This window comes from Pyrgilauda ruficollis, unplaced genomic scaffold (genome assembly GCF_017590135.1).
Source record: "Pyrgilauda ruficollis isolate IOZ18807 unplaced genomic scaffold, ASM1759013v1 scaffold42, whole genome shotgun sequence".
Classification (NCBI taxonomy): domain Eukaryota; kingdom Metazoa; phylum Chordata; class Aves; order Passeriformes; family Passeridae; genus Pyrgilauda; species Pyrgilauda ruficollis.
In genome coordinates, this window is record NW_024525712.1 from 5,769,683 (window position 1) to 5,795,976 (window position 26,294).

The 26,294-nt window shown below is 36.7% G+C and overlaps 1 protein-coding gene across 1 annotated transcript in view; it reads right to left on the reverse strand.

Moving 5' to 3' along the window:
* The window catches only part of SNTG2 (syntrophin gamma 2), a 210,135-nt gene that overhangs the window by 115,913 nt on the left and 67,928 nt on the right, over positions 1-26,294 (reverse strand). Inside the window, exon 2 of the mRNA XM_041477904.1 lies at positions 7,046-7,183. Within this exon, the coding sequence (XP_041333838.1) occupies positions 7,046-7,183 (138 nt within the window). The remainder of the gene's footprint in view (positions 1-7,045; positions 7,184-26,294) is intronic.

The following is a 26,294-nucleotide window of genomic DNA, read 5'->3' on the forward strand; positions in this document are numbered from 1 at the left end:
GATATTGTTTTTCAGGGATATTCAAAGTGTTCTTTGCATTCTTCTGTTCTATTTAGCATCCTTTTTTAAAGCTACTTATTCTTTCTATCTTTATTATTAAAGTTTTCTTGTCATACTGAAGAATACTCATATTTATTTTGTGATGCAAACTTCTAACTGTTCTCAGATTGGCAGCAAGACAAGCATATGATCTGTCATAATAAAGTTCCTAAGGAATTACTTGATAGCTATCTTCTAAGTATCTAGGTCAGCTTTCCAGAGCATGAAAAACAAATAACAAATGATTAAATAATATATTTTCTCCATACAACTGATCTTAGCTTCAAAAGGAAGACTCTTAATCATTCACTTGATGCTTAAAATAAGATAGAAAAAAGGATAGAAAAAAAAAAGATAGAAATTGTTCATTATTAGCTTTAAAAATAATAAAAAAAAAACCCAATAAAACAATTTTGGACTAAAATACCACACCAGCAATGGTGGAACAGTCACCGAGCAAACTGCAATATTAGCAGTACTTGAGACAGAAATTTCCTTGTTTAAAAAAAAAAACCCAAAAACTTCTAGATTTTTTTGCAAATCTGTTCCCTAGAGGTTTTCTAAGGTAACATTCTTCTGTGTCATTATTAGCATCTGAGTTATAAAGGAAAAGCCATAGAAATCTCATCAGGGATTTGAACAGTACTTTCAGACACCGTTTCTATTTTTTAAACAACAAAATAACTAATCTTGCTGCTTTTCTTCCTTATTCACCTACTTTAATTCATTCTAAGACACAGCTTGTGAAGCTGGAACATCGAGTATCAAGCATACAAAGGTTTTTGTTATACTGTTTCTATTAGACTCAAATAAGGATCTGAGGAGCCCTCTTCCAATCAAGATGCCATTCACCTGCATTCAAAAACTCTTTGCCTGACCCCTCACCAATTCAGAGAAAATTTAGTTCTGTGAGAAGGACCAATTTCGATTAAAAAAAACCAAACCAAAAAAAAACCAAACAAACAAACAAAAAAAAAACCCAACAAAACAACAACAAAAAAAAACCAAACAAAAAACAAACAAAAAAACCAACCAAACAAAGAAAAACCAGAAGGATTTCTGTTGTTTTTTTTACAAAAATAAAATACAAAATAAATGAAAGAAAATGCTTATGAAAAGAGGAGAGCATAAAACTGTGGACGGTCAACAGGAGAAGGATGAAGCAATATACATGGATGAAAACCAAAGAATATTAAGGATGAGGTACTCTATGTAAGATTAAATTAATTTCAGCAGGTAAAGTGAGAAAGAGTCAATGTACAGTAATATCTTCATGAAGTATAAAGTTTAAAAATTAATGCCTTTCTTTTTATCCTTTAACTAAAATTGATCCCTCTCTGTCTGTCATGCAATTAATTTATTTCTGTGAGTATTGTTTCACTTTAAATCTGGAGGGAAAAATATCTTCTGTAAAAATACCTGACAGATAGGGAAATCTGTTTATTTATTTTTAATTCACCATTTCTGTCAATACTTTTGTGCTTGGATTCGATGAGTGTGCACCAATTCAGAGAATCACAGAATGAGTCCGTTTGGAAAGAACCACAGTGGGTCATCTGGTCCAATCCCCCTGCTCAAGCAGGGTCATCCCACGGCCCATGGCACAGGATTTTGTCCAGACAGTTCTTTAATATCTCCAAGGAAGGAGACTCCACAACCCCTCAGGGCAATCTGTTCCAGTGCACGCTTACCTTCCTAGGGGGATACTGTGAGAGACAGTGACAAAAGCCTTACTGAAGTTGGAGTTCAGGTGTCATCCATCCAGGTAGCTGTTTCATCATAGAGGGCAATCAGGTTGGTCAATCTTGATTTACTTTTAGTGAATCCATGCTGACTATTCCTGGTCACTTGCTTGTCATCCATGTACATAGAGATGGCCTCCAAAATGAGGCATCCAATCACCTTTCCAGGGATTGAGGTGAGGCTGACTGGCTGGTAGTTCTGTGGATCCTCCTCCTTTCCCTTTTTGAAGACTGGGGTGGCATTTGTTTTTTTCCAGTCCTCAGGCATCTCTCCTGATTGCCACAACCTTTCAGGGATGATCATGAGCAGCCTTGTGGTATTCAGCATCCCTCTCATCACTTGTGGATGCATCCCGTCCAGGCCCCTGGACTTCTGGATATCAGGTTTACCTAGGTGCTCTCTAACCCCATTCTCCTTGACCAAGGGAAAGTCTGTCTTCCAACAGTCCTTTTTCCTGGTTTCTTGGGTCAGAGATTCCAGAGGTCTCAACTTACCAGTGAAGACCAGTGCAAAGGCAGCATTCAGTAATTCTGCCTTCTCTGTATCCTCTGTTATGAGGGTCCCCTCTCCATGTAGTAATGGGCTCACATTTTCCTTAGTTTTCCTTTTGTTACTGATGTATTTAAAAAAACATTTCTTGTTGCCCTTGACAACCTTGGCCAGATTTGATTCCAGGTGAAACTTGGCCTTCATTTCATTTGTACTCTGACAACCTCTCTACATTACTTCCAAGTGGTCTGACTGCTTCCATCTCCTCTGCATTTCCTGCTTACACTTGAGTAAGTGTAATGACAGGAGTTTCTTTTTATCCATGCAAGTCTCATGACCTCTTTGCTCAATTCTTTGCTCACTGGGGTGGTTTGTTCTTGAGTCTGGAGAAAGCGATCCTTCAAATTAACCAACTCTCTGGAACCCTTCCTCCCTGAAAGCCCCGTTCCCATGGGAATCTTCCAAGAAGATCCCCTGAAGAGGCTAAAGGTTGCTCTGTAGTCCTGAGGAGGCTGAAGGTTATAATTTACTTGCTGCCCTGCTTCTCCTTGTTCTGCACTGAACTTCACAATCTCATGGTCACTGCAGCCTAAGCTGCCCCCAGCCTCCACATCTCCAACAAGGCCCTCCCTGTTTTTTAGTGTAAGATTGAGGAGCACACCATTCCATGTGGGAACCTCCACTATCTGTGTCAGGGAGTTGCCATCAATGCTTTCCAGGTTCCTTCCATCCTGTTTGTGCTTAGCAGTGCTGCTTCTCCAGCCGTGCCGGGGTGGTTGAAGTCCCCCCAAGAACCGAGCCTGCGGCTGTGGGGCTGCTCTGAGCCGCCTGTACGAGGCCTCGTCCACTCCCTCCTCCTGACCAGGAGCCTGCAGCAGCCACCCTCACCAGTGGCACTCTTGCTACTCTGCCCTTTTACCCTAACTCATAAGCTCTCAATCTGCTCATTCATCGACCCCAAGACAGAGCATGATACATTCCAAGTGTTTTCTCACATAGCGGGCAGCTCCACCACTGTAATTCTGATGCATTTACATACATCCTTTATCCTTGAAAGCTGAACACCCCAAATGTTACACCAAGTCATGAAGACTTGCTTAGAACACACAATTTGCCAAGTCTGAAAATCTTGATGGAACAATTGCAAGTTTAGGACACAAATATAAATTACATAAATATTTATAAATAGTTCTATAGACAATTATTCTCATAAGAGTAATATATTAAAAAACACTGCAAAATACTTCCCTAATTAGCTCCACATCCAGAAGGATTTTTAGAGATACTTAAAAGCAGCTTGCCTGCTGCGAAAAAACATTGAATACCAAAAAACACCCAGTTGATTTTACATTATTTTGTCTATATACACCTTGAATTTCAAAAACCATGTTTTTCTCTCATTACTCTCTCCTCAAGTCCAAGATTGCAAGAAGTGAAATGGACTGAACTATCATTAAATTACAGTAAGGCAGGTATAAAATTTCTCATCAAAGGTGAAGCTTTCTCAATGCTTAAAAGTAGCACTTAAATGAATGGCAGATGACAAAATATGAAACAGTAATAGACCTAGATGATGGTAGTAAAAGGCATTTTATAGTAAGACTTTTATGCTTGGATATAATCTCTGTTGCTGAAAGTCCAACTCATCACAGCAGCTTTAGTGATCACTGATATCTTTGCCAGTCCTCAGTGTAGCATTCAGAATATACCAGACTAGCAGAGCTAAATATGCACAGCTGCAAATCCTTTCCCCACTGTTCCTCAGGATTAACCTATCTGTAAAAGGGATGCTGGAAGCAAATGCATCCCACAAATGCTGTCCCATGTAAGTTGCTGAAGAAAAAGTATTACCACAAGTAGAAACAGAACTTTCCTTTTCAATAATTTTCCATTCAAATATCCCACCTAAGAGGAAAAGTCATTCTACACCCAGTTTTTTCCTCCTCCCATGCATTTGAGGTGAGTACAAAAAGAAGGCAAAAGCTATTTCTATTTTTGTCGAAAATTAACTAATTTGATGAATGGCCATGTGTAAAATAAAGATTAACTAGGAGTACCCGAGAATGAAAAAGTAGAGAGAAAGGAGAATAAATCAGTAAGACAATGTGATCATTTATGACTGCTATAGCATTGACTTTCAGGTTAAATTTTTCCATTAACATTTTGAATCATACAGAACAGGGATGAAAACTATTCTCTTTTACCACCTGAAATATAAAGCATTTATCTCTGGAATTTCTGTCATGTAACTGTAATTGTAAAACTTGCCAAACTCAGCACTAGACAACTACCAGCTATTTCAGCCTGATTTCAAATTCTGCTCTTGAGCTCCTATGTACTAGAAATTTATATAAGTTTAAAAAATATTTATCTTCACGTTACACTCAATTTGCATTCATATTAAATGCTAATTGTCCAGAAGTTTTTATTTGGTTCAAAATATAATGCAGAAAAAGTGAATATGACCATGAAAACAGTAATTCATTTTTCTCATTAGAGTTTGACAACAGAATCCTGTGAAGACTGCAGATAACACTTTCAGAAAGTGACCTTGAGGAGATCTTGTAAGGGACACAGAAAAAATAGATCAGACACTTAAATTTTAGTTTTCAGATGGTTCAGTGAAAAACTTAGGGAAAATAAGGACAGTGTTAAGAATGTTTCCCAGGAAAGGGCATGAGCTTGGCATGACTGCCCACTCTTATTTCTCAATAGTATGAGGTAGGAGAAATCCCTTCTGAATGGGTGTCATACCTAGCGCCACGTAATACTTTGCAACCCTTACCTAAATTATCATCTGAATTAGACTTGAAATTCACTTACTTTTACACATTAACACTAACTCTACAACCAAGATAAACTGTCTCTCTTGCACAGTCCTGGGAATCACTTCTTTCTAGGCTCTATCCGTTATTGTGATCACTACTGGTGATGAACCACAACCAAGAAACTTGATTCATTTTATATGCAGTGGCTGCATATCCCAGCTATGCCTCCTCTGCAAGATATATTACTTTCCAGAATTTATTTCAAAATTTGATTGCTTAAATATTATCAAAGCTTGTATTCCTGCCCTGTCTTCCATCAGGAAATACTATTTAGGGTATCCATAAAATGTAGGAGCAAAAGGCATCAAAATCAGCCCAAATCTTGATACTAAAAGGAAGAGGCAGACTTGGGTTGTTCAGGGCGGGTTTTTGTACTGTTTTAGGTTGGAGATTGAGAATGTTGGGTGGGGGGTGTCCTGCTGTATTTTGGGTCTTGATCAATACATACACAGATTTGATACAGTATTTTCTCAGATGTACCAAGCTTGTGTTAACTCAATCGAGAAGTAACCTAGGACTATGTAGGATAGAATTTTGATTCTTCTTCTATGAGATTCATACACAAGGCATTTGAACACCATCGAGTCCATAGCAATCATGTATAATTATATGCACAGACACTATATACTGAAGTCTCATTATATTTTACTATGAGTCTTGCAACTTATCAGCATTACCAGCAATGCCTGGTAAAAAAAAATACAACTGTGTTTTTTCATGCTTCTCAGTGAAGCAGAAAGTATATGCAAAGCTGATGAATGAGGCTTATACTTATCTCAGCAAACCAACCTCAAGTGGACATGCCTGTCACCAATCAACCTTTTAAAATATTTTAAAGAGCAAGTCATGTTCCACAGAATTCCATGGACAAGTACTTAATGTTTTGAATTGCTAAAAGCTATTTCAAATTATTTTATGTGTGATACTAAACAATTTATATAAATATTTACTGCAGCAGGAATTAAATATTTACATATTATAGAGGCAGACTCTCTAACATACTCACATATACACACACAAATACCCGTTATATGCTTTTTTGCTTCTAATTCTTAGCAGACTATCACAAACCCACTTGATGTCCCCAAGTGCCAGATTTTAAGTTTACAGGATGCAATACAGCAAGCAGACAGAAATACTCTCCCTTGGCCCACTCTGAGGAGGCTGCCATGAATTGTGCACTCTAAGAAACACCAGCAAAGTTCATGAAATTGATTTTACAGTGTTAAATTAAGTACATGTATTCCAAATTCAAGAACACTGTTTAAATGAGGAAATGAAATGCATTACTTAGGGATGTTGATAACTTAGACACCCTTGCTGTACTGCTTATGCAAAATATCACCAGTTTATCTAATGACATTACCAAATGGTCACACAGAAGGTTCCTCTATAGCTTAGAGGCACCACAGGCTTTGAAAATGCAGCATAACTGAATCTTGGTTAAAAAAAGCACCCCAGACGTGCTGGCGCTGATTAAGCTCCATCTGTGCCTGAAAGAGAATTACAGTGAAATAAGTGCCCATCATGTGTTCTCTCAGTCAGCTCAATGCCCTTGAACAGACATCCTGTCTGATACACAAATAAAGAAAACTTTGGTATATCAGTTTACTCTTCAAATGCTTTCACTGGGAAACACTTTTTCCTTTTTTCTCTTAATATAATGGCCTAGCAATATTTGGTGGAAGAATGCCTTAATTTTGGTATTTATAGACGTTTTTTGCTTCTATTAAGATTATAAATGCCATAATGAAGAATGTATAGCACTGGTCAGAAATGCAGTTTTTATACTTATGAATGTAGGTATGCACAGAAGACCCAACAACTGATAATTACTTGTATTTCTGTTACCAAATAAAATCTCTTGCACTCCAATACAATAAGGTATCCTCTGCAGAAGACATTATAGTGCGCAGCCAAAAGCACAGAGATATAGAAGCACTTACATTTGCACTGTGATCACTTCCACTAACACAGACGACATCTTGTTTTTGAATTGTTAATACCTCTTTTGTAAGCTTCAGTCGGATGTCATAAGCATTTTCAGATACTTCATCATACAACAATGCAATACCAGTTTTAGTCTGCAAAAAAGAAAGGCATACACAAAAATTTAAGAATATGAACATTTCATAATGGTGAATAACAAGCTCTATGCCATTCAATAAATAAAAAGCATACAAATGAGCCTTATTTACAGAAAGCGGAAAACTGGTCTGCTTTTCAGTCTTCAAATGGATTAGACTTAAAAAGCCTCTTTTGTACTGGAAAATACAGGATAAGTGGTCTTTGAAGTAGACATTAATATGCAAAGAGCAAAAAAAAGTACAAAATTTTCTCCATTGTATTGTTACATAAAGAAGTGTTGCCAATTAATGATGTCCTGTTTGCCTTTATTTATACAAAGACTTATGAAAATGTATTAGAAACAGATAGGTATGTATAAATGTAAGTGAACACATTTTCCATTTTTGGCAAGAAGTGGGGAAGTGAAATATTGTTCCTGTCTTGAAGATGTTCATTCCAATCTGTCAGAAAAAGAACTGTACCCCTCATAAAAGTTGCCATTAAGATACAGAGTTCTGTTACAGTAGAAAACTATGTTTTCACATTGTAAAACATAATCAAACCCAGTTATAACAGAATTTATTTTGCTTAGGATAAGATGAGCATGCATTTCTTAAGTTACATCATCACTGGACTAATAACTAGTAAACTCCATAGGACAGCCAACTATTTGGTATAAACAATGTTTTCTCCATTACAAGTAGAAAAAAAAGCTTTATTTTAATTTCTGGCTTATTCCCTTAAATTTCCCACTATTCAGTCAGATATTTCCTTTTCCGAACAAAAACTGTGGTATTAGGACCGCTTACAGGTATTTCTTAAAATATGCACACAAATGAAATTTCAGATCTTTACATTCACTGCACAGAAGATAAAAACACCTGTTCTGAGTGGTCATATTTAAAAGTACTGTTTGCTTGTTAATTTATAATGTATATTACAGCACCATCACAGCACTGCACTTTATGTAAGTGAGGAAAAATCAAGCATGATTTAAGTTTTACCTGCAGTATTTGTTTTTAAATGAAGATTTAAAATCAAGTTGTTCACCTATGTTTTCTTAAATGGTAGACTGTATAAAAAACGGAGTAATGGAATTAAAGAAAAAATGTGTCCTGTGTACTGAATGAAAGCTTAAGGGATTTAAAAATAAAATTAAACATGAAAAATTAGTTTCAGAATATTTTCATTTCTATAAAATTAGGGAGAAAGGTCTGTGGTGATTGTCAATAAACTTTTCGGTCTTTAAAAACAGGATCAGGTTAAGCTTAAAGCACTTAAAATTAGTGTAGCTCTATGCTGCAACTGAATGTCAAAACCTCCCTTACAGGAGAAGTAGAAAATGCAGTCTAGACAGCAATTAAATTTATTCTGAATTATATACAAAGCAGTTGTGCAGGTGAATTGTTCATATAATTAGGCTATCCCTGGGTTCAAAGCAATTGTCCCCATGTAGGTCACTTCTGCCATTTAAGACACTGAGATATCCTAAGACCTCTGAGCATGTAAAGCTGACACAGGATTTTTAGGATATCCAGGTCCTTTGCTAGATGGAGGCAAGACTAGATTTCCATGTTTATAATGAGATACAAACATTGGTCATGTCAGCAGACATCCACATGTAGGTATCTTCAGCCTGTCATGGATGTCACAAAAGGTTTACAGTGCAGAAATCACAGAACAGCTTGGGTCTTTAAAATCATCTACTTCCAACTCCTTGGAAGAACACCTTCCACTAAACCAGGTTGCTCAAAGCTCAAGGTCCAACCTGAGCACTTCCAGGAATCAGACATCCACAGCTTCTCTGAGCAACCTGTTCAAGTGCCTCACTACCCTCACAGTGAAGAATTTCTTTCTAATATGGAACTTAAACCTATGCTTTTTCACTTTAAAGCCATTCTGCCCTGTCCCATTACTACACACCCTGTGTGTATGTAGTGTGGGAAGACAAATCTATTCAGTGTTTGCTGGGTATGTCTAAGGGAAAGAAAATTCAGTCATGGTATAAAGCCTTAATCATTCTCACTTGTTTGGAATCCAACATTTCTTTATTTTTCCAAGACTTTGAGTCTTTTCACATTTTCAGCATGTGTGAATGTCTTATCAATACATTTTTGTGAATGACAACACATAAAAACTATGCCAGTACCATCTGCCTAAAAGCCATGCTACCAGCAGGAAGTATTTCCAAACAGTAGAACTACAGACTTGAAAACCCACTGTCCCTGAGTTTTGCTGTTGTTCAGATGTTGAGCATCACTGTCCCACCTGGACTGGTGACTTTTGCTGTGTACCAGAGCATGCTTTACAGGAACACTGCAAGAACAGAGCTCTGGAGCATTTTATACAGCTTACACCCAGAACAATTCTCTTGCTAGAAATTGTTACATACGTTTAGAAGAATCTGCATGAAAAAAACTCTGAACTTTAGTTTGTAACAGATGATCAGGTAACAAATGAAATATGCAGAGTGACTTGTTAAATAGTTTAGTATTTGCCATCACACTATTTCAACCAAAGTCCCACTGAAGCTCATCTATTACTATTAAAATCCAATAGGTACACTACACTTCATCTAACTGCTGATGTGATCCAAGATGACGCCCAGCAATACCTTATTTGCTTTCAGAATCAATAAGATTAATCTGGATTTCTCTCAGCCTTTAAAGTCAGCTTTTTTTGACCATTATAAATAGCTTTGAATCAAAGTTCAGCACATTCCCTTGTTCTGTCTTTGTGTTAAAGAGATGGCATACATAACTCTAGCAGGCAAATCTCAGTCCAGACAAAGGTGTCTTCAAATAAGAAACTTTAAATGAGAACTCAGTCTTTGCATGTATATGTATATTTTGCATTTTAACTAGCTGTATTCATCTTGATTTTTCATTTAAAAACTGTCTATATAGTGGCCATTCTAAATAACTGATATAAAAATCTGAGGACTGAAAAGTCAAAATAACTCTCCAAAATTATATAGCATTGTTAGAGCTCATATGCTTTGTAATAAAAAGCATGCAGAAAGTTCATAGGGAATTGCATCTCAATAGGATTTCAGTATTTACATTGAGAGGTAGGGGAATACAAATTTTAATTCACTTGGGCAGAAGAAGAAATCAAATGTTGATTTTCATGTCTCTTAGTTTTCTAGACACTGGCTTCAGGAAGAGGAGTGTGTGGGTGTTCATGTGCATGTTCACCATGTGGTGGGAGGAAGAGAAAAGAAGATCAGTGGTACAAGCATCACAGTAGCTGTAGCTGAGACTTTTAAGAGAGCATAGACACTGCTCTGTTTTTCAAAAAAAGAAAAAACACTGAAACCTACTTTCTCAAACCAGCTCAAAAACTGCCAATACCACAGAAAACATTCCTCTCTAGAGGAAGCTAGAATGGCAGATGAATCTTTTTATAAGTTTTATTGTTGACTACTTAAGCAGGTCCCTAGCCAGTGTATTTGCCTTAAAGTACTCCCTGTTCAGCCTAATGTTTTGGACCCTACTCAAAGTAACATGACTCTTTCAATGTGCCATATCTGCAGTTTAAAGCTCACAGCTGCAAATTATGTTTCAAGACAGGCATCTCTACAACAAACTTCAGTTTTACTGGCATAAAATACTTGTCTTCACTGCTGTTTTATTTTGAAATAGCTTACAAAAAAAATTCCTCTGCATTGAGTTGCTTTTGTTCTCCAGCAGAAAACAGCATTTGCTGATCTTTAATAAACACATCCATAGCTTCAAGGGCACTGCAGTTCAATTTTATCTGCTAAAATTCATTCATAAATGACCTCTCTTTATTTGTAAATAAAATTATTTAAGCACTATATTTGAACATTTTTTCCCATTAAAATGCTGCATTATATTTTTAAACTAATATTTTATCAGCAACATTTATACCTCATAGGTCTAGTGATAAAATTCTCTAATCCAATTTCATTTTTTTAAGTGTAATTAACTCAGTGGTATAGTTATAGTTGGAAAACTTGCTGAAGACACATAAGAACTGGAGTCACTGATTTTTATCCTACATCATTTAAGACTAGGAAGAAATAGAACTTCAGGCAGTCCCACACAGTGCCCTGAGCACTAAATTACAGCAGGCTCAAATCTACTTTCTCTCTCACAACTGGTTTGATGTTTTCTACAGCACATTTCTTGTCATGATCAAAAGAGAAAGATACTTTCTCAGAGAAATTAAAATTTAAAATATCCTTGACTCACAAAAAAAGATTTAAAATGGGATTAAATATAAAAGGAAAAAAAGTGCAAGGTGTTGCACTACAGGAAGAACAGTCATCTGTATGGAAGAAGAAAAGCTCTTCATCACCATGTCCTAAAGAATGGAAACAGGTATGTAGGACTAAGGACTGGCAGAACAATATGGGCATCAATATTTTGTTGTTGCAATAAAAGCACACGCATGCTTTCTTCACATTCTTTCCAACTCATTTGTTTTTTCTCAATCTTACAAGACAGTACTTAAAAGTACAAATAAAAGTAAAGTTCTTTAGTTGGGTACTAGAGAAGGTTCGTTAAACACTGCTGAATGTGAGGGAACAAAATGTCATGCCCATGAAGTAATCCATCACCAGTGTTGTGTTTAATACATCTTAGTATATTGTTTCCTTTTATACAGTATTATATCAGCCTTATTTCATGGCTACATTACATCAAAGAGGTAATGAGCTGAAAAGGGTCATGACAGAAGCAAAAAAATTAAAAGTGGTCAGTGATCTGTAAAATAGGATGTGTAAGTAATTCAAGACAAATTCAGGTTAATTAGTTTCAAGACAGCATACACGAGAACATAGCAATAGTTTTAAGTACTTCATAACCTATTACAAATAGAGAAATCAGGAAAGAAAATAATTCAGAAATCTCCTCTTTTAAATATATTCCGGTTACAAGGAAATGGAAGTCCTTGAACAGATTGCTTGGATGAATTATGGGCAACCATTGCTAATGGATTCTGAGAGAAAACTGAACAAACATCTGCCCAAATGGTACCTCACAGGGCAAAATCCCAGAAAAGAAAAACCTCCTTTAGATCTATTTCACGCTAATATTCAAAATTATGTGACTTCTTGCATATGAATGAACTTCTGAATCCAGGAGAAAACCTGATCAGCTTTACAAGAACACCTGGAATGAACAATTTGCAACTGCCATAGGATGGGTGCAAAATAACTATGAAGGCCTGAAGAAATTTATCACTTAAAGGCCTTGATAATGGATGAGTGACATTTACAACAAACTTCATAAAAAATCATAATTTTCATAGCACTTAATCTGAAAGGTGACTGTAACCTAAGAAGAAATGTGCTCATGTCTTTCCTGATGAAAAGACAATTCCATGCTTAAGAAGCCTTGAGTAAGAACACAAATACACACTTTTTAATGGACCAACATGGGACAAATGGATAAGGCAGTAGATAAGTGAGAACGGTAACACATCTGTGGAACACAGAGAATCAACAATTCCATTAGCAACACAAACACACAAAGAACCATTAATAAAACTAAAAGCAGACAGAAATCAATTGTAACTTGCTGAAATCAGTCATAGAGAGCTCCCTTACAGAGTATGTTTTTTCCTGTAATTATATATGGAGTTGTCCTTATGCTCAGCTTTAACATACTACAACTTTTACATCTAATGACATTGTTTCACAAATGCAGAGACAAAAATACTTAACCTCAGTACTCCTTCCTTTAAGAAATTTTGACTATAATGATAATGAGGCCATTAAACATACTATTTGGAGGATAGGTTATGATTCTCCAATACTATGAGGATGAACAAGTCAGAAGAAGCACCTCAAAAAATATTGTGGATAAGAAATGGTATGGATTTGTCCCATATCTCAGAAGAGTAGTTCAAGACTCATATCAGGAAAGAAAACATCATTTTACCATCACATGTAGGAAGGGATCAGGAAAGGTATGAAGTCCAGCTTCAAAGCAAGGAAATTCTGTGACCAGCCTGGCTGAAAGCCTCTAAGGATGGAGGCTGTTCCCCACTGCTGGGCAACCAGCTCTACTGCTCCTCTGTCCTCATGAGGAAAGGTTTTTCATTGTGTCCCATTTCATGTTCCGCTTCTTGTTTCCTGCCCATCCAGACAACATTACAAAGAGCCTGGTTCCATCTTCTTGATCTCCTCGTGGACATGGAAGGCTGTGTTTAAGTCCTGATGACTCTGTCTCCAGGCTGAACAAGCCCAGCTCCCTCACAGGGAAAGTGCTTCCAGCCCCAGACAGCTTGGTGACTCCACAGTGAACTTTCTCTATACCATCAATACCTTTTTTGTACTGGGGGAATCTAAACTGCATACAGATCCTGGATACAGTCTAATGAGCATTGGGATGAGAGTGCTCAATCTCCTAGTTGTTCTCCTCCTAAAAAGATCCCTTGCCACAAGAATCCAGATAGAGGATACCCCATTAACCACTACCTCCAGCCTGAGCATCAAAGCAGTTGTCCACCCACCCATCTAGACTGAGGCTATGGCAACAAAGTAGCAAGCAAATATATTTATTTCCTTACACTAAAATACTACTAATACCAATAACAATGTTCATAATAAAACTGATTCTTTGTCTTAAGACATGAATGCATAAAAATGTTAATTTAAAAAAAAAATCAGGAAAGAAATCATCATGCTTATTGCCCCTATAAGGTATCATTCTGCTCTAAGTATTACTGCCCACTTTTAGCAGTATCCAATTCCCATGTACAGAAGGATACAGCAATGCCTTTACATCCATTAGGCCCAGCAGTCCTTCCCACCCCATCTCAGAGTCCAAAGGCCAGGACACACTCACAGTCACGGCAGGGGCCACAATCCCCCCTTCACACCCTCCACACAAAGCCCCACGTGTAGTCCACCAGCAGCTGCTTCTGCCTCCCTTCCCAAAGGAGAAGCCCTGCAGCTGGGAAACAGCGCCAATACCAGCACTGCCGCACATGATGAAACCTCTGGCTGCCCCAGTGGTCCAGCCTGTACACTCCTGCTCATGTCTGAAGGGAAATATTTCAAAGTAGCTTGAAGGAAAATATTTCAAATTAAGATAAAACCAAGTTAAGTTGGAATTTCATTCCAGTTGGAAAGAAACTGCCAATGTTAATTTTTAACACTGGCATTTTTAGTATCACAAAATCAATAACCTCCCCCCCCCCCAAACTAGAATAATAGACAATCAAACTGATCTAATAGCTATCCAACTTTTATGATGTACTGGGAACATACACAACTTCTTTCAGCTCCTATTTAATATAAGCATACCCACAAGCCAAATGCACAGGAAATTACAGGAAAAATACCACAACTGCTTTGCAGCCTCAGTAAGAAGCTAGTAAGAGTACTTATGTTTGTCATACCACATTTCAAGACTGATAATAGATCATACATTTTTGTTAGAGCTGTAACTCCGTTTCATAATTTCATAATATTCACAATCATTCTCAGTGAAGAAAACCACAAATTTCTAATAACTACTTTCGAAAAGGTGATTCACATTCAAAAGCCATGGATCACAACAAAGCCAGTGGAATATTATTTGATGGACACCATTGATTGATGTAAGTCAATTAAGACTAAAGATACTAAATTAAAATGTACTGTAAATTTTAAATTCACTCTTTGATAAGAATCAGCATCAGAAATAAAGATGGTGTAAACTGGATACTTAGGAAATATTTGAATGAATTTTTCCCAAAAAGCATTGATTACATCTGAAATATGCACCTTCAATAATTGTTTTGATAAAGATTTTTTAAAATATTTTCATTTATTAATAACAATATTGTGAATTGCTATTTCAATATACACAGTTGTAAAATGTGTAGTAGCACTACAACTCTTTAGAAGATTTTAACTGCAGCATGACAACACCACTTTCTAACAACTCAGAACAATTTTTCCTAAATTTTCAAGGGCCATACTGAAAGTAACAGAACTTTGAGAAGATGCTTTCAATATACAAAATATAAAAGTCTATATTGAACAGTCACAACCTATTCAATAGTCAAAAATAGCCTTAGGGATCCATATCTGCTAATAACATTAGTCTTGCAAGAAAAGTGATTAACAGCTGGCTCACAATATCTGTGATCTTATTCAGTAAGCACTAATATCTTGTTTAATTACTGCAAGCTCAGTATATCATGAGCTAATAAGATATGATTGATTGTTGTCATTCTCATGCACCTCTCAAAACACCAGACACAAATATTTGAATTCTGTATTGCACATTTGAAAAATGAACTTCCAGAATGTCATGTCAGAACAACAATTGCCTTCTTAAAACTCTAACAAATGCTAATAGAGACATATAGTTAAATATGTTCTAATAGAAATTCTAACCTAGAAAATTGCCAAGGCTCAAACTATTAGAAAAATTGCCTAGTTTTATTTTGATTTAGATAGTATCTTTAAGTAGAAGAATTAAGAATATAAAGAGTATAAAACCTCAGAATATAAGGATGCTCCTATGCTTACAGCAGTTTCCTACCTGTCGAACAACAAAGCATAAATTTCACACTTCAAAATAAACCACTTAGCAATAGCTGAAAAAACCCACAACATTCCCTTCAGAAATTATTTAAGAAACAGATTATCAGAAAATTAATGTGATTATTTCTATTGCTGATACCATGAATCTTACCCTGGTAGGGCTTCAGCTGATAAATATTCCTGTTGTTATATCAAAAGGCAAACAAAAAACTAAGAGCATAATAAAAACACCTCACCAATTTTCTTAACCTAGAATAGCCAAGAAAAAGCACTATAAAGGTATCACTTTTTTTTTTTTTTTTAATAATAGAATACCAGATTTTGATTCATGTTGCTCTTGCTATCCTTCCCCTTTTGACTGATACAGGTCCACCACATTCATTCTTTATCAAGCTTTTGCATAAAATTCTTGTGGTTTCTTTTTTTTTTTTTTTTTTTTTTTTTTGTTTTTTTTTTTTTGTTTTGTTTGTTTTGTTTTTTTTTGTTTTGGGGTTTTTTTTTTTGTTCTGTTAAACTGTTATGTTAGTCTGCCAAAACTAAGAACAAAGCCACATCTAACTACTTAATTTCTGAATAAGGTGGAAAACAAGTCCAACTAGGAAAAAAGTACTAAAGTTTCTGCAGAAGACAAAAACAAAGCAAACAAACAAAACAATAACCAGAACAAAATAATAATATATAACCAGTTTCAAGACTTTAAGTAGTCATCCTTTGGAAACTGGAAGAATATAAAGAAAATAGCACAGAAGATAGAGAAAACCTAGGAAAAACTGAAGTTTTTTTGCAATACCCAGTAACTGAAGAAAAACTGCAGGTAATCTAAGTATTGAAAATTCAATTATTTATTTGAATTCAGACTTCACACAAAGATTTCTGAAGATGGAGAATATGTGTTCTAAACCCCTTTTCAAAAGCAAGAAAAGATGTAATCAGAAATAGCAAGTGGAGATACAGATTCAGCTCTCATTTTAAAAAAAAATACATGGACTGGGATGAATGAATGTTTGTCCAGAATTCAAAGACACTGTTATTTTTAAAGCATATACAGTCTAGTCTCATCAACATCAAGACAAACACAAAGATCACTAAGAAAAAAAAAATCTGGAACTGATGCTATGTCTGATTTTGACAGCTGCATATGAAACTAGTTTCATATCTTTCTCAATTTCAATAATTTTCTGAGGGAGAACCAGTACATGCAACTGACTGATACACTGGCCCTGTAACCATTTGGCTTAAGTCTATGGAGGTGCATTTACACATTTGGATGCATGTATCACATAACAAAAATAAAACTTATGAAAGGAAACTAGGTAGGAGAAAATCAAACATTTCTGAGTAAAAAGGATTCAAAAGTAAGATGACTGACAAAAGAGCTGGAAATTTTAAGGGTTTTGATAAAATGTTGCCAAAAATCTGTATTTCAGAGTGATTTATGTGCAGCAGAATTTACTTTTATCCATCATCATCTGTCTAGTGTCATCCATCCCTTGATGCTGTTGGTCACAGAGCACTGGACTGCCACAGTATTTGACTGACACCACATGGAAAGTCTCATTCCCACAGGCTGAGCTAAAGCTGATCTGTATCACCCACTACAGACCATGGCAGAGGGTACTGAGCAAGCTCTGATGGACTCGTAGGTCAGCAGGGCGCAGTAAGGGCTGGGCAGGGTCTCTGCTGGGCCTGACAGCGTGGGGAGAGCAGGCACCAAGGAGAGGAGCACCAGCTTCCCCAGCACACACACTGCACCAGGAAAAGAGAGCTCCTGCAGAAAGTAAGCAGCAATCAGTGCGTAGCAAGGCAGAGCATTAAACACAAGTCAGGTGGCAAAGTGACACCAGAAATTTTAACCCAAGGATTCACAAAATTTTATGATAACCCTCCTGTCCCAGAAAGGTATTCACCAGAACATAAGTAAACTCCTATCCTGAGAAATGGCAGGAGAAAAGGGTGGGACTGAGAGTTCAGAATCTGGAACCAAAGAACTAAAACAGACTCAGAAACAGACAAAACCCTTGAGAGTGAAAGGAAAAGAAAACAGAAATTTTAATTGTTCCTTTCCAGACGACATCAACAGCATCATGAAGTCATACCAGTACGATGGCAGAATTACTGTTCAGTTTATCCTAGTGGTATTTCACATGGAAGGGCTGAAGGAAGTAATGTCCACGAGCGCACAAATATTTTGGTGATGAGACACTGAGAATACAAATTCCTTTGCTGTGTATATTTGAAGCATACTTATGAAAGGCCTGTGTTCAGAAAAGGTGCATGGCCTTAAATAAACTATCAACAGTTTCACAGTTTAGGCAAGTATGCAAGACAAATTTGCAGGGTAAGAAATATGATTGTCTTGTGTAGGAAACCAGGAGCAGAGGTATGGATGTGACAGGAGAATAGCTCTTGAGACAACAAAACTTAGGGAAGAGGAAGAGAGGATTTAAAATAAGAACAGAAAACAGTAAGAGAAATTAACAGTAATAGAAGGGAAAAGACAAAAATGAAATAAATTAATATTTAAAAAAGGTAATTTCTAGAAATTGTATGCTTAAGAAAAGAAAGTAGCTGCCCATTGACAAACACATCTATCTTTAGCAAGAATGATCACCATAGGTTACTACTCCATAAAAGGATCTGACATATTAGCTCTACTCAGAGTATTCAAAATATGTGTGAAAATGTAGACAAAATTTACAAAAGCTGTGTGCAACAAATGTGATATCCAATATTTGAAAGTACAGCTAAACAAGAAGCCATAAAACACAGCTGGTGGTAAACAGGATCCTACCTGAGGTTTTCCACTCCTTCTCCCACTATCACCCAGCCCTCCAGGATGACCATTAATGGAACCTTGCACTCTACTACTTCCTTCTCATGTTGTGCCAGCCCAAAGATGGATGAGCCTACTTAATCATCACTGATCAACTGATCATTGCTTTCCTAATCCCATTTTTGCTGCCACACCTATACTTACATATGTTTTATATCCCTTTTACATACTGCCATACTTTCTATTACCCCTTTTCTGCCCAGTAGAAAACAAGAAAACTATGTGCTTTTCTATGGAAGTGTTAAAGGGATAAACAATGAGAATATTACTCTTTCAGTCTTTCTGTGACATACTGGTTTCAGACTTCACTATTCCTACAGCTGAAAATTTACTGTGCTTTCTCTTTTTCTTTTTTTTTTATTTTTTCTTTTTTTTTTTTTTTCTTACAACACCATAGCACATAAAGTATCACATCAGAATTTTCTGTATTGCAAATAAAGATTTTTTTATTAGAAGGTGCAGTACAGGACACCTCCCCTGCTCCTGCTTAAGTTCTCTTCATTACATGAATGTCAAAGGCTCACTTTAGCCTTTGTTACTCTCCTTTGATTTCTGTACTACAGGGAAACGTTTTCTGTGTCCAGATGATTCTCACCGGTGTTCATGGGCCATTAAAAATCATGGGAGTAATCTTAGATAATCTCTCTCCATTACTTGTAGCTGAAACTCAGCTATTATTTTATTCTTATAAAAGAGGAACAGCTTTCTAGCACAAATGCTCAAAAAAATCCTAGGGATTTAATTTTAGTCCCAATGAAGCTGAAGTCAATTTAAAATTCTCAGTCAAGTCAGGCTTTCATTGTAAAAATAATTAGTTTAAATTTTGTCACAAATGTTGACAGCTTTTCAAGTTGCAACATTCATAGCATAGTCATTACCATTACTATAAAAATTAATGTAGAAGGACATATTTCAGGATTCTGCAGTTTTCTTACATAAAATCCACCTAAACCATTTTGTCAACTGCTATCAAGACCCCGCCAAACTATGCTGGTTTTCATACTCATTTAAAATTCCTTCAAGTTTCTGAACAAGAAAAGGGTACATTAACAAATTATAAACACATGAAACATCGTCATTTAGAAACGAAAATGACACTTAAAAAACTATTTAAGTAGTATAGTTTTAAAATCTGCTATTTCCAAGGCAATCTCAGAAAAACAAGGGCCAAATTATCTACTAAATACTTCAGGTTAATACAATCAAAATATTTGTTAATAATGAAGAAACAATCACACACAGATGAAGTTTTAGTAATTGTGTTTTAAATAAAGACAGTGAAAACTGAACATAAAAATGAAAACCTAATCAAACAGTACAGGAACCTTTAAAAAATATAGTTGAACAACACAATAGATTTCTATGGAGACGTTACAAAAAAAATTATGAAAGAGAAACAAGGAAAAAAAAACAATAAAAACCCCAATCACAATTATACCATATAACCTATTTAAAGATATGCAAAAAAACCCATATTAGTAGCCTTCTTTATTGCTTGTTTTCCTGATTGTGCTAGGGTCTGCTCCATTTTTTAAGAATGATCAATTATTAAAACAAAAAGCAATGTGGATCTTTTTTTCTGAAGTCTGGTTATCATTGTAAGCATGGAAATGCTAATCATATTCATTTTTCTGCTCTCACAAAGTGAGGGTTTTTTTGTTTGTTTGAGACTGTACACTTAATAAAAAATTCTCAAAATTACAGGAAAACACTAGGACAGAAACACTGAAGGGCTAAAGATGGAAGGGGCTTCTGGAGTTCATCTAGTTCAAAGCCCCATGCAAATCATAGAATTACAGAATGCTAAGGGGTTGGAATGGACCTTAAAGATCATCTAATCCCAACCCCTTCCCTCCATGGGCAGGAACATCTCCCACTAGACCAGGCTGCTCTGCTCAGGATCATGTGCAATCAGGTTTTGAGTATTTCCAATGATGGAAATATTGGATAAACCAATGTGGGACCTCTTCCAGTGTTTGACCACCCTCACTGTGAAAAATAAAAAATAATCCTCATTCAACAGAATTCAATTCAATTCAACAGAATTTCCTGTGTTCCAATTTTTGTTCATTGCCTCTTTCAGTGGGCACTTCTGAGATCATTCTGGCTCAGTCTTCATTGCCACCTGCCAGCTGGGAATTTTTCCATGTTGGTAAGACTGCTCTGAGCCTTCTCTTCTTTAGCTCTGCAGTCACAGCCCTCTCCACCTCTCTTTATATGTCAGATGCTCCTTGATCTGTTTGGGCCTTTGCTGGACTTGCTCCAGCATGTCCATATCCCTCCTGCATGGGGAGCACAAGACAGGACAGGACTCCAGATGCTGTCTCACAGTGCTGTGCTGAGCAGAGGGGCAGGATCACCTCCCTCCACCTGCTGGCAATGCTCTGGCTGAGAGAGCTGCTGCCTTTAGCCACAAGGCTGCATTGCTGGCTCAGTTCAATTTGGTGACCTTTTCTGTAAAGTTGCTTTCCATCCTGTCAGCTTCTACTCTGTCTGGAGTTATTCCTTCCCAGGTGCAGGACACTGCACTACCCTTTCCTGAACTTTCCCTCAGCCTATTCTCCAGCCAGTGCCAGTCCTCCTGAAAGGCAGCACAGCCATCTGACATTATCAGCCAGTCCTCCCAGTTTTGTACCATCTACAAACTTTCTGAGGGCTTTCTCTGTCCCAACATCCAAGTCAACACATGGTAAACAGGACTGGATCTATTATTGATTTCCTCACTTTGGCACTAGAGACCATCGTCAACTTGGACTTCATGCCACAGACCACAGCTGTTTTGTCTGCGGTCAGTTTTAAATTGCACCTCCCCATTCATCAAGTAAATACTCCATCAACTTGTCTATGAGGATATGATGGGGGCCAGTGTCAAAGAATTTGCTACATGCAAAATAAACATCCACTCTTAGACCCCCAACTACCAATCCAATGACTTCATTAAGGATGACTATAATGTCAGTCAGGTGAAATTTCCCCAGTATAAGTCATTGCAGAGTACTTCCAAACACATTCTTGTCTATCATGTTTGGAAGTGGATTTCCAGGTGAATTTGTTCTATTACTTCTCCAGGGATCTTGCCAAGGATCTCACCAAGTGGCCCCACTCTGGACCTCCTCTAATAGGTCCAAATCCTTCTTGTGCTGGGGAGCCCAGAGCTGGACGCAGCACTCCAGGTGGGGTCTCACCAGAGTGGAGCAGAGAGCAGAATCCCCTCCCTTGCCCTCCTGGCCAAGCTGCTTTGGATGCAGCCCAGGGTGTAGATGGCTCTCTGGGTTGCAATTGAGCACTGTTGGCTCATGTCCAGAGTTTCATCCTATCTCAGGTGCATCCTGTCTCCACAGGACCTCATCCTTCAGCCAAGTCAGCCTTTCTTAACATCAACTGTGTACATTTCCATCCACAAAGATAATGTAAAATGAAATGTACTGTGCAGACAGCCCTTGCCTAAGCCCTTAGTCATCATCCCACAAAAAGAATATAAAGGCACACCATAAATCCTGCACAAATATCTGAATTTTGCAAAGCAGTCTCATGGATTTATTTCAGTAGTTTAATTATAACTTAACAGTGGCTTACTGGGGTGGGTCAGATGGGAGGTCAGATTGAGTGTGTGTCAACAAATGTGTTTTAAACCATTTTAGGGGATTAATTTAAAAACAAAGTGAACATCATAAATTTTAAATAACACTAACCATAGTAAGGTCAGGTTTTACAGTCAAGTAGAAATCTTTCCATACTCATACATAAGCAAATTTGTAAAATCACTGTAATTATTTCAGTTCTTATGGGGATACACATAATGGCTAGAATGAAGAGCTGTCACTGTCTTAAAAAATACAACAATTTGAATGTATTTACATCAAATGGGAAAATAAGGCTACCTGTAAAAAAAAAAAATAGGTGATCTAACAAAATAAGTGACCTTTCAGTGACTCAAAACTTGCTCAAGACTGAACTCAGCAAACCATTTAGGTATGTACCCAGGATTTAACAAGAACACTACTGAAATCCAGTTCTACTCCTGAAATCAACAGCTTAGCACAGGCTACCAGGGCCTAGCTGGGTGTGCCACACCTGGGGACCTCCACCTCACTGCCTGCAGGATTTCAAGGGGGCTTTTGGACCATGACAATTCCCAACAGACTGTGGGAAGTGGCAGGAGAACATGCAGAGCAGGAGCAACCACACCTCCAGCCAGGGATGGAAATGTGTGTCAGCAGGGATTGTTTAGAAGTTTGTCGGTCATACCAGTACTGAATGGATGAGGACAGACAAAAAAGAGCAAACCTTAGGAGCAAAATGTACTTATGGAAGGACAAGCCTTCTGCTAGAGAATATATCCTCTAAAAATACATGAGTGAATTAACTGGCTGTAAAATACTTCAGAACAGAGGCCCTGTTTGGTAGTTTTGCACCCCACTTGATGGACTGTTCACAAAGTTAAGGTCTAACAGAGAGAACAAATAAGGGGAAGGATGATGGAAGGAACATCAGTGACAAAATGCAAATAAATGGCAGATCACCAGCCTAACAAGCACAGATGGGAGAGGTCAAGAGACCAAAAGAACTAAAAAAGAACAGCATAAGCAAGAAAATAAGATTAAAGCATATCCTGGCAAGTATAAGTAGCCATTAAAGACAGAAAAAATAAAAATCCTGAAAGATAGGAAAGTCATTAGAAATCAGCAAAAACCAAATTTTATAAATTGCAAAAATCTGAGAAAGTAAAATAAAACCAGAATTAAAATAGGCTTTTAAAATTATGACAGTTGCCATCAGATAGCAATAGAGTGCAGCTCAGGACACCTCAGGCCACTGATGTTAATTAACAAGTCATGGAATAGCAGGAAAATTCCAAATGACTATTGAAAGCACACTGTTGTCCTATTTGCATAAGCAAATAGGACATCCTAGGTAATTACAAACAGATTAGCAGCTATTATATACAAGTAAAATAATAATCATTCTCTGATATTAACACACTGGAAACAAAGTCACCAAAGTTAAAGGAAAACCAACTTCCTAAAATGACTTTTATTTCTTGAAGAAATTCACAAGTCAGTTTGATAAAGTGACTTGTGAATTTGATAATAAATAATTTTATAGGGATATTTATCTAAGTATTGCCAAAATATAGTCTAAGTTGTCAATTTTTTTTATTAATGGATACTCCTGAGCTCTTGAATGTGTGGGTTTGTCATTTGGTTTTTTTAGACTTTGGCATCATTTTCATTTAATGTTAATCAATATGGTTTCCCAAAATTGTATCATTACATCTCTCCAATCATCTAAAAAGTTCTGCCATAAATTCTTCATTTAAAAAACATTTCATTTCTTGAATCAGTTATGGATAGTTAGATACAATTTTGCAGAGCTTCATGAAGTAGAAGATGCAAACAGGAAAAGATGTTCCCATTTACATTGAATAGCCAGTTCTGTACATTTCATACAGGTTGTTTGTCCTGAAAGCTGCATTTTGTTGAATACTGACTATAAAAGCCTGAAATTGAGCAGGACATTTAAAATGAAAAAAGTTAGGCACTTGAATTTGCTGTGTCCACTGCCTTACTACCTCTCTTACCAGGGCAGACAAAAAATATCCAAGTGGAAGGATGCTAACATCACTCTTCATGATTTCAATTACACAAACATTATTATCCTATTACTGCAGGGAAATGAAAACCCCTTTAACTAGTAATTTTCTAATATGCATATTTAAATTCACCACTTAAGATGTCCAGGATGTCCTCGAGGAGTTGGCAGGAGTCCATTACCTGAAGCCAAAACAAACAATTTTCTGTGAAAGAGCAAATAACAAGGAATGAGATCCTTTCTCATTCCTCAAATTCCCTGAAAACCCATGTGAAACTCTCACTTTTCTGCAGTACTGAGAGGGAAGTTGTAACTTGTCTGTGCTTCAGCTGGCTGCTGACTGCTACCACAGCCTTCAAAATGCCTGGCTTTTCTCATGGGCACAGGGATCCTTGAACTGTAGAAGGAACAACAGCAGGTAAGCCAAGGAAATGTATCACCACTCCATTTTTTAGTCTGCACAAGCAGAGAAGGCATGGCAACCTGGGTTTATGTGCAGATGCTCCCAGATAACACCCATTACCTTCACAAGCCTTTAGCCCTTTAGCGAAAAAGTCTTTTTCATGAACAAACATCATAGTCAAGCATAATCTGAAATCTCTTGCTGGTCAGTAAAATGTAGGGGGGAAAAAGGAAAAAAGAGCCAAGTCTTTGGACTATTGTCTTGTAATTTGTCTTTCTACATTCATCTTTTTGCTTTTAAATTTTCATTATATTTGCTGGGTTAGCCAAGGAAATATGATAAACACATTCAGGAGAGACAGACTAGATAAATGCAGCAGTTGCCAAAAAAATTAATGAGTGGTTTATCACATAGAATGCATTTAGTGTGGAAGAATTTACATTATTTGCTTAATTTAAATCTGCATTTTCAGGCTGTAGTTTCCCATATTTATAATGAACCATTTAAAAAAGAAGATACAAATGCAGTGAATGCTGTGGGCTTTCTGAAGTTTTCAGTTGTGCTTTACCTTTATGGACAGAGAGACAATAGTAACATAGTACAATATCTGAGTATGAGAATAATTTGAGAATAAGTATAACGTAGTCCAGAAAGAATTCTTGGTATATAATGCAGTTGAACACAATTTGATTTCATATTTCATCACTTGATCAGTTTGTGAAAGATCTAATTATTCACAAAGTCATCGACAAAATATAATGAAGACATTAGAGCAAGTAAAAAGAGAACTGTCAATATTTCACTGCCACTGTTGCAGCACTATCATTGTCAGCACTCTCACTCCTCCCTTCATTAATCTTCCTCCATCTAGAACGAAACACTTGGATTCCCCTGTATTACATCCATGCGTGGTGACAGCCCTGTTAAGCCCTTGTGCCTGGCTGCCTGTATTTCCACAACCATTTGCATTTTGTTCAAACAGCTGTATTAGAAATTTGTAATGGATTTATTCAATAAAATATTATTATAAATTAGTTGTCATGTCATTTGGATACATGACATTGTCATCTCATCCTTCTGTGCTTGTTTTACTACCTTTTCATAATATAAATCTCCAGTTGGGATCCCAGGAACAGAACCGACCGACACCAAAGGAATCTCTTACCTGTTAAGATTTTTCTTGGATCAACATTAATTATCTTCATGATAATTGTATAAATCCAACATTCAGTTGAAAGCACTTTAAAGGGAAGTACCCTTTTATGATCCCCCATCTGACCAGAGATCAAAGTCTGGAAACTACTACTGCCATCACCACAGTCGGAGCTTTCCTTTCAGTGCCACTCTGCAGCAGGACACTGCTCTGCACAAATTACATTGCAGTGATAGCCCAACTAGATGGCATTATCTACATATTTTAAAATTACATTCTATACCGAAAAGGAATTATTTTGTCATGCATATGGAAGAGCTCACTAAATTAGTCAAATACACTGAGCTTGAGTGCCTCCAGTAGTAAATAAACAGATTCAAAGACCAAGAAAGGTATTTTCATAGAAGTAATTTTGTTATCAATATAGAAAGGAATTATAAGAAAAAGTTATGTATAGACTGAAAAGACCATAGTGTACTTCTTTGCAAAGTGTACTAAATCCAACCAAATCACTCTTCTATAAAAAAACATCACTAAGGATCTAAGAGACCATATGCAGTATTTGATATAAATCTACAATGAAAAACCCACCTTAAATCTCAATACAAAGTTATGTGCTATGTCACAATACAATAGAC